Source organism: Anomaloglossus baeobatrachus, chromosome 1, assembly GCF_048569485.1.
Source record: "Anomaloglossus baeobatrachus isolate aAnoBae1 chromosome 1, aAnoBae1.hap1, whole genome shotgun sequence".
In the NCBI taxonomy this organism is placed as follows: Eukaryota; Metazoa; Chordata; class Amphibia; order Anura; family Aromobatidae; genus Anomaloglossus; species Anomaloglossus baeobatrachus.
In genome coordinates this window covers 153,475,928-153,488,537 of record NC_134353.1, presented here as the reverse complement: position 1 = coordinate 153,488,537, position 12,610 = coordinate 153,475,928, and the positions used below count along the sequence as shown (strand labels likewise).

General features: G+C 42.5%; 1 protein-coding gene across 4 annotated transcripts in view; it reads right to left on the bottom strand.

The window, feature by feature from the left end:
• The window catches only part of IRF2 (interferon regulatory factor 2), a 196,094-nt gene that overhangs the window by 142,050 nt on the left and 41,434 nt on the right, over window positions 1–12,610 (bottom strand). Inside the window, exon 1 of one of the 4 annotated variants that reach the window (XM_075347151.1) lies at window positions 2,307–2,433. The exons of 1 other annotated variant lie outside the window; for it this stretch is intronic. Coding sequence is in view for 1 of the 3 variants with exons in the window: in XM_075347150.1 (XP_075203265.1) it covers window positions 1,612–1,630 (19 nt within the window). In the remaining 2 variants the exon portion in view is untranslated. Of the gene's footprint in view, window positions 1–1,611; window positions 1,633–1,964; window positions 2,287–2,306; window positions 2,434–12,610 lie in introns of those variants that run through there. 2 more of the 4 variants (XM_075347152.1, XM_075347150.1) reach the window with 2 other exon arrangements.

Below are 12,610 nucleotides of genomic sequence, written 5' to 3'. Positions count from 1 at the left end.
CTCACAGCTGCTATTAATAACCTAATAGCTCGCAGCTCCATTGACTTTAATGTAATCAGGTTTTTTGGAGAGTAACTAAAGCGCGGGGTTAAAATTTCCATCAAAACACAGTCTACAACACTCCCTGGGTCACATGAGGAGTCTGTGCAAAATTTCGTGATTGTAAATGCAAGGGTGCGGATTCCTTTAGCAGACATACATACATACACTCAGCTTTATATATTAGATGGCAATTTTTGTATCAGATGCCATTCTCAGCAGCCAATCACAATGCAGCTTACTTTTAGAAGAACATAATCAAAATAAAAGCTTAATCTGTTAAATAACACAACACTAGTTAATAAAATACCCCCAAAATATTTAGTGCGGGGGTCGTCAACCTGTAGCTCGGGAACCACATGTGGCTCGCGAGCCATAAAAGTGAGGTTAAAAATTAAACGCCTTTGTATCACACAGCAAATAGTTAATTTTCAAGTCATTACTTTGCTAAAGTTCACCAAAGGGGCTACAGGTATAGACAGAAAAGTAATATTTTTACACAGACCCCGGTGTCCGTGAGGCCCAAAGGTCGCTCTGCTCCATAAGAAGGCAGCAGCATTATAAATAGTCCATGGTAAGCGTTTGGCATCAGGGCCGGGTCTTCATATTACAGCTCAATTCACTACAAAACTTTTATCTGTTGTTTTTTTTATAGTATTGCCAAGTTTAGTAAATAATACGCTGTATCTGTGCTGTGTTTTATATCCGCTGTAGCAAGGACAAAGCATAAAATGCATCAATACGTTGATTGCCATAATATTCCGTGAGCAGAATGTCTTGTCTGCACTGTGCAGGTATTGGATGGAGGCAATGGTGCCACAGTCAGCCAGCCTGGGCCTGCAAGACCCTTCCCCCGCAGCTTATTACAAGTTGCCAGCACACAGACCTCCCTTCCCCCTGACAGTCACAAGTGCCCGGACTGGCTGATCTGCACTCAGCCCTGAAATCCTATTGGCTGTGTAGGCCATCAATCAACAAACTTACTTGACTGAAAGGAGAGAAGAAGCTTTAGAGCTTTTTAACCACTTCAGCACCTGACAGCTTTACTCCATACATGGAAGAAGAAGAAGGCGACATAAACTAGAAGCTGGAAAAAAAAAAAACTAGTGGTCTTTAAAGAAGACCTCAGTAACAATCTTAAGAGCATAGAGAAGGGGACCGAGCAAGACAAGCTTGTAAACATTGCTGGGCATAATAAATGTGTGCAACCATATGCCACATATACAGGAAGGGTTGCAGATGCAAAAAAATTGACAATATGGTGAAACCTACACAAAGTTTCAGCTAATATAGCAGATATCAAAAAGCTATGGTAATGACAAGTTGACATCAGCTGTCACCCTGCTGAGGACCCCGCCATGGGGGGCTCTGAATGTAATGCATTTATTTAAGACACTGTCACAGCACTGCAAACATGGAGAATGGAGGAATGAAGGAATCTCACACTCAGCAGCTACAATCGAGTGCAGCAACACCTTATACAACCCCACAGCACCGCCTGGAAATTAATACTCTATGCTTTACATAAAAGTGATAAAACAAAATGATTGACATGCAGATAAAATAACACACAATCGCATTCTTCGTCCATGCATTGCAGCTTTTGCGATCAGGCCCCAGTGTGTGCCCGCTGAGATCACTGCTATTTTGGAAGGCTTTAGCTCATGTTGCAAATAGCAGCCTGTCAGCTGGGCTCTGCTGCCCAACCATCCAGATCACACTGGGACATTGCTGCCCTTCCCTACAAGCAGGAATGACCTAAGCAGTCAAATAATCAACACTGAGTGCTCAGTGGTTGATACATTTTCAATTAGCAATTATAATGTATCAACCACTGAGCTCTTAGAAAAAGAATCAAAAATGTATCTACTGGCTAACACGGTACAATGATCTATTATTCCGGTTATCAGCAGTGTAATGATTACCTGCACCAGTCCATACTTCCTATTGTAGAGGGAGATTCAGCTGAACATATGAAGATCTATAGCACAGCCTGCCAGGCGAGAGGCACGATCATCGAGCTTAAATCCAAAAGCGAAATTAAAACTTCACCCCAAATTAAAGCTTCCTAACAGCCCGGCTCTAGACGGGTTTATTTCGTAACTGCCCGCTTCCTGTGTTTGTAGTAAATGTGACCATCGCTGGAAGCTTAAAGCAGACAAACTGGAACAGATCAGGGTGTAATTTAATGGTTTCCCCAATGGAAGTGGCCATATGGATCAGAGCTCCGAGGCGGCAAGGTGCGCTCTAAAATGCAAGTTACATACCAGTAGTAAATGATCGCAGGATCAAAACTAAAAGTGACGGCTCCAGATCGAAAGCAAAACAAGGAGAGGAAAGTGGAGCTCAGGCAGGAGAGTCCCCCCTCCCAGGATTTGTTTGTTTCATGTTTGCTCAGCACAAGGACAGGGAGGGGAGGATCTGGCTTTTACTGCAGCCTTCTCATTGGTGAGACCGCCCCCCAGCTCAGCCATTCTCGGAAAAAGGCAATTTCATTTTCACTTCCCTATGCACTCAGCACGTCACAGCCAGCAAGTGGAAACTAGAAAGCCATACTTCTCAGCATAGGGCGGCTGCAGAAGGCCCTCAGGAGGATGCAGCCTTCATGTATCTGTTTTCACGCCTTTTTATAAATGTGAACGATCAGTAACTACAAAAACACCTCTAGATTGTATTACATCCTCAAGGAGACGTCAAGTGGTAACGTAAAAATAAGCTGAGATTCAATACCGCCTAAAGAAAGCACCGGATACAATGGAATCCTTCCTATTAGGCTAGGTTCACACTTCCGTTAAAATGTATCAGTCACAATCCGCGGCTATGGTAAACAACGCTATCCGTTTAGCGGATTCCGTTGTGTCCCATAGACTTGTATTAGTGGCGGATTGCGACTGATTACCTTGCGTTGCTTCCGCTGCGTCGCGGTCAGTCGTTTTTTGACTGATCACCAGGCGGGAGCAATGCAGAATGTAACGTTTTTCTGGCCGTCAAAATTGACGCACCGCGCAGGAATCCGCTGCAGTCCGTCATACTTGTAATGTATGTCTATGGTGCTGGATTCCGTCGTAATCCGTCTTACAACGGAATCCAGCACTGGATTCTGTCATGCTCTACTGAGCATGCCCAGCATGTTTGGCACACCCACTGGGCTGTCCCAAACACAAATGGATCATGACTGATCCGTCAAAAAACGGACGCACAGCAGATGCAACGGACGCAACGGATCAGTTTTTTCACAGGATTCCTGTGAAAGGAATCCTGTGAAAAACACATCCGTTGCATCAGTTGACAACTAAAAAACAACTGATCCGTTGCTGACGGACCTGACGGATTTAAAACAACGGAAGTGTGAGCCTAGCCTGAACCGTGAAAAAACAAGAGAAAACTTATATAATTCATAGTCAACACCAAAAACTATGGTTAAAACAATATACTATGGTACAAGTAGTACGCCACTCCTCTACTGTTCACAAGAAGAGCGGTGAACGGAGAAGACATAAATGGAGTAGATGTACTTAGGTGTCTCACCTGCACAACATGGTGAAAGGCTCCAGATGAGACCATATTCAATATATATGTTATCTTAGAAATACTGATCAAATACTAATAGTGTGATTGTTGTGGCCTAAAGTGGGCTTTAAACGCAACGACATAGCTAACGAGATGTCGTTGGGGTCACGGAATTCGTGACGCACATCCGGCCTCGTTAGCAATGTCGTTGCATGTAAAACGTTCGAAAGACCACTAATGATCAAAATTTCTCACTTAATCGTTGATCGTTGACACGTCGTTCTAATCCCAAATATCGTTGCTGCTTTTGGATGCAGGTTGTTCGTCGTTCCTGAAGCAGCACACGTTGCTATGTGTGACACCCCAGGAACGAGAAACAACAACGTACCTGCGTCCTCCGGCAACGAGGTGGGCATCACTTTCTTTTGGCTGCTCTCCACCCCTTCGCTTCAATTGGACAGCTGCCGTGTGACGTCGCTGTGACACCTCATGAACCGCCCCCTTAGAAAGGAGATGGTTCGCCGGCCACAGCAATGTTGCTAGGCAGGTAAGTACGTGTGACGGGTCATAGCGATGTTGTGCGCCACGGGTAGCAATTTGCCCGTGACGCACAACCGACGGGGGCGGGTGCTTTCACCAGTAATATCGCTAGCGATGTTGCTGCATGTAAAGCAGCCTTTAGTCTCTGAGTATGTTCTGGATTTGGAGGCTGTAGAATGCTGGGTGGGATAAAGCCTCCATTCCTGGTCCACTACTTGTTCGTCTTTTGCAGAGGCCTCATTCTGCAATTGTGCTGAGGCCTACGAAGATCCCTACCTGGACAGTTTGAGCTCCCTCTGGACAGTGCAGGGTGGCTGCTCACAGGCGGCATGCAGTCTGAAGGTACAGATTGCTACTGTTTTGTGCGTAAGACAGAAATAATATTGATCAGTAAGTGCTCAGACAAGGAGGGTTTTGTTTACCTTGTGTCTTGGATCATACAATCAGTATAAATGTTGCCTGTACTGAATATATGCTGCCAAAAAAAGCCTGGAAAGCACCTAAGCTTTGGACTTTTGAAGCCTGTCTGTGTCTCAGCCGCTGTATCCAGAGAGCTAATCTCGCACAATACATACACTACACTGTGTACAATTATTTGAAAATCTGTAATTTTGATGATTATTTTTATTATTGAACAACTACAGTGCTGTCAGCCCAATCCAAAAGGTTAATAAGCCTGAATATAGTAAGTATAGTATAAGTAAGGTTTTGTCTGTATTTGTGTGCATAATTATTAGGCAACTATTATTGTGCAGAATTATCATGCAACTAAAGAAAAATGTAAATGTTCTAATCTCAATTGTTAATTTTTATCTGTTAAAGTGTGAGTACTAACCAAACAACTCAACATTTGGAAAAATACAATTTTTACATTTAAAGGGAACCAATCACCAGGATTTTCGCATATAAGATAAAGCTAGTGCTATACTGGCACTATCAGGCTGATTCTCTACATACCTTTAGTGGTATTATTCAAACAATTCTCTTTGTCTGTTGAAGGACCTGTGTGAGGTCATACCCATGTGACCAAAAGGGGAAGGGCCTCAGCCAACAAAGCTGGATACCAGGTCACATGGGTATGACAGGTCCTTCAACAGACAAAGTGAATCGTTTGTATAATACTTATGCTAATTCTAACAGAGGGAGGGCATAACTATGAATATATTATCGGCTCCAGTGCAAATGCCACTCAACAAGCAGCTAATTTTATAAACTTTACTTTTTTGGATTTCAAAACCTAAACATCCGAGCTGACCAGTACAGGTATGTAGAGAGTCAGCCTGATAGTGCCAGTATAGCACTGGCTTTAGCTTATATATGAAAATCCTGCTGATTGGTACCCTTTAAAGAAAAACATCAGTGACAATATAGTCCACCTGCTTTTCAATAATAGACATAAGCTTTCTATCCATGGAGTCTGTCAGTTTCTTAATCTGTTGACTATCAACTTATTGGGCAGCACCAACCATAGCCTCCCAGACTCTGTTCAGAAAAGTGACCTTTTTCTTGCCTATTCAAGAAGGGCATACATGACATGATCTTAATAGGGTTTAGGTCAGGTGAGGAAGGAGCCATGTTATTATTCCTTAAACATTTAAACTTTTAATGACTAGCCATCAGTAGAAACTTCAATGCTGTGATGGAGCATTGTATGGCTTAATAATCATGGTTTTCTAAAACCTGGGAGTAGGGTTGGTAGTCGATTTTGAGTTTATCTTCAACTCGAAAAGGTTCAACTAGTTCATCTTTAATAATACCAGCACAAAACAGTACTCCACCTCCACTTTACTGGCATCTGAGTCACTTTCTAGCATTCTCCCATATTTTTTTCATTTAGGATTTGGAGAGGTTCCACTAAATCCTTAAGTCTTTTTGTTTTTCTTTCTGTTTCCTCCGTCTTCTCTGTACGATTGTGTGAAACCATCTTTAGCCCTGTGTCTCACCTTTGCCTGTGTGCACTCCTTTTATGTATATTGTTGTTTTGTGGTTTATAGTTAGGGAGCAGTTAAGGACACTGGAGGTCAGATAACGTTGAGTGAGGGAGCTACTGTGTAACTTTAGGGTGCCAACTTCCGTGGTCAGAGTTGGGTTTAAGGTACTTCTACTCTTTGTAGGAACCTATGGTTACATCTCTCCTCAGTCATAATGTTATATACAGCCCATTTGGTGTATTCTGGGGCATCTATATGGATCCGGTTTGCTCCTTGACCGCACAACTACAGACTTTGTCTCTGGAGGTTTCAGAAATTAGGGACCAACAGCAGCATGCATGTTTGATCGCTACTAATGACCAAGGTCATCAAAATTTCACGTTGGAACTAAAGGTAAATATGCCAGACTGCTTCGACGGAGACCAAAGCAAGTTTTCTATTTCTCTGCTTCATTAAATTATATTTCTGTTTAAGTCTGGTATCCTATGAGTAAGAGAGTCAACAAATAGGCATTATTTTGTCTTTACTCTGTGGAAATCCACCGGACTGTGCTTTTCCTTTTCCTGAGTATTCATTGGAGTTGGCCTTTGTACAGGCATTTCTCTTGACCACCTTTATGATGACCCTGATAAAGTTGCAATAGCTGAATCTAATATTAATAGATTGATATAATAGATTGATATGATAGACTCTAAGATTAATAGATTGTTATAATAGACACTAAGATGTTCAGGGAAATCTTAGGGGTACTTTACACGTTGTGACATCGCTAGCATCGGCTAGCGATGCCGAGCGCGATAGTACCCGCCCCCGTCGTACATGCGATATGTGGTGATTGCTGCCGTAGCGAACATTATCGCTACGGCAGCTTCACACGCACATACCTGCTTGGCGACGTCGCTGTGACTGCCGAACTATCCCTCCTTCAAGGGGGTGGTGCGTTCGGCGTCACAGCGATGTCACCGCGACGTCACTAATCGGCCGGCCAATAGAAGCGGAGGGGCGGAGATGAGCGGGACATAACATCCCGCCCACCTTCTCCCTTCCGCATTGCTGGTGGATGCAGGAAAGGAGATGTTTGTCGCTCCTGCGGGTTTACACACAGCGATGTGTGCTGCCGCAGGAGTGACAAACAACATCGTACCTGCGGTCGACCCGACATTATGAAAATGACCGATGCTACACAGATCACCGATTTTCGACGCTTTTGCGATCGTTTATCGGCGCATCTAGGATTTACACGTTGCGATGTCGTTACCGGCACCGGATGTGCATCACTAACGACGTGACCCCAACGATATTTCGGAAGCGATGTCGCAACGTGTAAAGCCCCTCTTAGAGTCGAGGACTACTGCACAGAGTTTAGATATTGGGCTGTGGAGACCTCTTGGAATGACCCTGCTCTTCAAAGTCAGTTTTGCCAGAGACTGTCAGATCAGATTAAAGGATAGGGTGACTTACAATTCCTGTCTCCAGTCTTTGGAGGAGGAGGCTATGACCCTTGCTGTTCATCAAGATAGACGCCTGAGGGATAGAGACACATGTAAGAGTATTTTGGTGGTAGCTTCTTCATCAGTTGAGACTGGAGAACCTACAGTTAGGTCCAGAAATATTTGGACAGTGACACAATTTTCGCGAGTTGGGCTCTGCATGCCACCACATTGGATTTGAAATGAAACCTCTACAACAGAATTCAAGTGCAGATTGTAACGTTTAATTTGAAGGTTTGAACAAAAATATCTGATAGAAATTGTAGGAATTGTACACATTTCTTTACAAACACTCCACATTTTAGGAGGTCAAAAGTAATTGGACAAATAAACCACACCCAAACAAAATATTTTTATTTTCAATATTTTGTTGCGAATCCTTTGGAGGCAATCACTGCCTTAAGTCTGGAACCCATGGACATCACCAAACGCTGGGTTTCCTCCTTCTTAATGCTTTGCCAGGCCTTTACAGCCGCAGCCTTCAGGTCTTGCTTGTTTGTGGGTCTTTCCGTCTTAAGTCTGGATTTGAGCAAGTGAAATGCATGCTCAATTGGGTTAAGATCTGGTGATTGACTTGGCCATTGCAGAATGTTCCACTTTTTTGCACTCATGAACTCCTGGGTAGCTTTGGCTGTATGCTTGGGGTCATTGTCCATCTGTACTATCAAGCGCCGTCCGATCAACTTTGCGGCATTTGGCTGAATCTGGGCTGAAAGTATATCCCGGTACACTTCAGAATTCATCCGGCTACTCTTGTCTGCTGTTATGTCATCAGTAAACACAAGTGACCCAGTGCCATTGAAAGCCATGCATGCCCATGCCATCACGTTGCCTCCACCATGTTTTACAGAGATGTGGTGTGCCTTGGATCATGTGCCGTTCCCTTTCTTCTCCAAACTTTTTTCTTCCCATCATTCTGGTACAGGTTGATCTTGGTCTCATCTGTCCATAGAATACTTTTCCAGAACTGAGCTGGCTTCATGAGGTGTTTTTCAGCAAATTTAACTCTGGCCTGTCTATTTTTGGAATTGATGAATGGTTTGCATCTAGATGTGAACCCTTTGTATTTACTTTCATGGAGTCTTCTCTTTACTGTTGACTTAGAGACAGATACACCTACTTCACTGAGAGTGTTCTGGACTTCAGTTGATGTTGTGAATGGGTTCTTCTTCACCAAAGAAAGTATACGGCGATCATCCACCACTGTTGTCATCCGTGGACGCCCAGGCCTTTTTGAGTTCCCAAGCTCACCAGTCAATTCCTTTTTTCTCAGAATGTACCCGACTGTTGATTTTGCTACTCCAAACATGTCTGCTATCTCTCTGATGGATTTTTTCTTTTTTTTCAGCCTCAGGATGTTCTGCTTCACCTCAATTGAGAGTTCCTTAGACCGCATGTTGTCTGGTCACAGCAACAGCTTCCAAATGCAAAACCACACACCTGTAATCAACCCCAGACCTTTTAACTACTTCATTGATTACAGGTTAACGAGGGAGATGCCTTCAGAGTTAATTGCAGCCTTAGAGTCCCTTGTCCAATTACTTTTGGTCCCTTGAAAAAGAGGAGGCTATGCATTACAGAGCTATGATTCCTAAACCCTTTCTCCGATTTGGATGTGAAAACTCTCATATTGCAGCTGGGAGTGTGCACTTTCAGCCCATATTATATATATAATTGTATTTCTGAACATGTTTTTGTAAACAGCTAAAATAACAAAACTTGTGTCACTGTCCAAATATTTCTGGACCTAACTGTATGTAAATTGGTGCTTGCAGGAATTCCAGAGCGAGTATGGAACGTGAAGCACCAACCCGTTTTTTTTTTAATGTTGTGTTCAATATGGTCATATTATGGTTCAATGTTTAAGGTACATTAATGAAGTTCAAAAAGAGAAAAATAAAAATTTAAGTGTGAAGATGCTGATTCAAAGAGTTTGAGATTATCTCAGGTACAAGTGTGAGGGTTTTTTTTTTTTTACACGTGTCCTTGGAATCTACGCCAGTTTTATTCTTACACCTGCATTTGTGGATTCAGGTTTTACTTTGAATCTTATTGATCATGATTTCTCTATTAACTGTGGATATAAGGCCTCCCATTCAAGATTCAGAGATAATTATTCTCTTTCTCAAATCCACATGACCTCATCAGAGGTTGAGGATGTATGCATGAAGGTTGGGTATGGTGTTTCCTTCTTTATCTTTAAAATTAGTGATAGAATTGCCTTGGCTAGTTAAGTATAATCCTACTAACAATTGGGTGACTCAGGAGGTAAGGTCTTGGGGTGACTCTTGTTTTTCTAGTTTATCTAGACACTTGGCTTCTGTAAGGTCTCATCTTCCGGGATGTATTAAGGCCTTTATGTTTTCTGAGATGGAGTATGAAGTTCTCCCACCACATAGGGCATATGATTGTGCTATTGAATTCATACCAGGTGCGAAGATGGTAAAGCCTTATTTGTTTAACTTCTCTCTTGTTTCCAGGAAGAGAGGCTTTGAAAGAGTATATTAAAGAAAAGTCTGGCCAAGGGGCATACAGTTAGGTCCAGAAATATTTGGACAGTGACACAATTTTCGCGAGTTGGGCTCTGCATGCCACCACATTGGATTTGAAATGAAATCTCTACAACAGAATTCAAGTGCAGATTGTAACGTTTAATTTGAAGGTTTGAACAAAAATATCTGATAGAAATTGTAGGAATTGTACACATTTCTTTACAAACACTTCACATTTTAGGAGGTCAAAAGTAATTGGACAAATAAACCAAACCCAAACAAAATATTTTTATTTTCAATATTTTGTTGCGAATCCTTTGGAGGCAATCACTGCCTTAAGTCTGGAACCCATGGACATCACCAAACGCTGGGTTTCCTCCTTCTTAATGCTTTGCCAGGCCTTTACAGCCGCAGCCTTCAGGTCTTGCTTGTTTGTGGGTCTTTCCGTCTTAAGTCTGGATTTGAGCAAGTGACATGCATGCTCAATTGGGTTAAGATCTGGTGATTGACTTGGCCATTGCAGAATGTTCCACTTTTTTGCACTCATGAACTCCTGGGTAGCTTTGGCTGTATGCTTGGGGTCATTGTCCATCTGTACTATGAAGCGCCGTCCGATCAACTTTGCGGCATTTGGCTGAATCTGGGCTGAAAGTATATCCCGGTACACTTCAGAATTCATCCGGCTACTCTTGTCTGCTGTTATGTCATCAATAAACACAAGTGACCCAGTGTCATTGAAAGCCATGCATGCCCATGCCATCACGTTGCCTCCACCATGTTTTACAGAGGATGTGGTGTGCCTTGGATCATGTGCCGTTCCCTTTCTTCTCCAAACTTTTTTCTTCCCATCATTCTGGTACAGGTTGATCTTTGTCTCATCTGTCCATAGAATACTTTTCCAGAACTGAGCTGGCTTCATGAGGTGTTTTTCAGCAAATTTAACTCTGGCCTGTCTATTTTTGGAATTGATGAATGGTTTGCATCTAGATGTGAACCCTTTGTATTTACTTTCATGGAGTCTTCTCTTTACTGTTGACTTAGAGACAGATACACCTACTTCACTGAGAGTGTTCTGGACTTCAGTTGATGTTGTGAACGGGTTCTTCTTCACCAAAGAAAGTATGCGGCGATCATCCACCACTGTTGTCATCCGTGGACGCCTAGGCCTTTTTGAGTTCCCAAGCTCACCAGTCAATTCCATTTTTTCTCAGAATGTACCCGACTATTGATTTTGCTACTCCAAGCATGTCTGCTATCTCTCTGATGGATTTTTTATTTTTTTCAGGCTCAGGATGTTCTGCTTCACCTCAATTGAGAATTCATTAGACCGCATGTTTTAACTACTTCATTGATTACAGGTTAACGAGGGAGACGCCTTCAGAGTTAATTGCAGCCCTTAGAGTCCCTTGTCCAATTACTTTTGGTCCCTTGAAAAAGAGGAGGCTATGCATTACAGAGCTATGATTCCTAAACCCTTTCTCCGATTTGGATGTGAAAACTCTTATATTGCAGCTGCGAGTGTGCACTTTCAGCCCATATTATATATATCATTGTATTTCTGAACATGTTTTTGTAAACAGCTAAAATAACAAAACTTGTGTCACTGTCCAAATATTTCTGGCCCTGACTGTATATGGCCATCCACCTCTCCAGTCGCCGTGGGGTTTTTCTTTGTTAAGAAAAAGGTTGCAGGGTTACGTCCATGCTCGAACTTTAGAGAGATTAATAAAATCATGGTTTACAATCCATATCCTTTACCCTTCATACTGGCCTTGTTTAATCAGTTAGCTGGACCTGAATGGTTTTCTATACTTGACTTTAGGGGGGCCTATAACCTGATACATGTTCAACAGGGTGATGAATGGAAAACAACTTTTAATACACCTAAAGGTCATTTGAAAATCTGGTGATGCTGTTAGGGCTGTTTCATAAATTTCATACATTTTGATCTCTGGTGGGTAGATTTGTAGTGATCTACAGTACAGACCAAAAGTTTGGACACACCTTCTCATTCAAAGAGTTTTCTTTATTTTCATGACTCTGAAAATTGTAGATTCACATTGAAGGCATCAAAACTATTAATTAACACATGTGGAATGAAATACTTAACAAAAAAGTGTGAAACAACTGAAAATATGTCTTATATTCTAGGTTCTTCAAAGTAGCCATCTTTTTGCTTTGATTACTGCTTTGCACGCTCTTGGCATTCTCTTGATGAGCTTCAAGAGGTAGTCACCGGAAATGGTCTTCCAACAGTCTTGAAGGAGTTCCAAGAGATGCTTAAGACTTGTTGGCCCTTTTGCCTTTACTCTGCGGTCCAGCTCACCCCAAACCATTTCGATTGGGTTCAGGTCTGGTGACTGTGGAGGCCAGGTCATCTGGTGTAGCACCCCATCACTCTCCTTCTTGGTCAAATAGCCCTTACACAGTCTGGAGGTGTGTTTGGGGTCATTGTCCTGTTGAAAAATAAATGATGGTCCAACTAAATGCAAACCGGATGGAATAGCATGCCGCTGCAAGATGCTGTGGTAGTCATGCTGGTTCAGTATGCCTTCAATTTTGAATAAATCATCAACAGTGTCACCAGCAAAGCACCCCCATACCATCA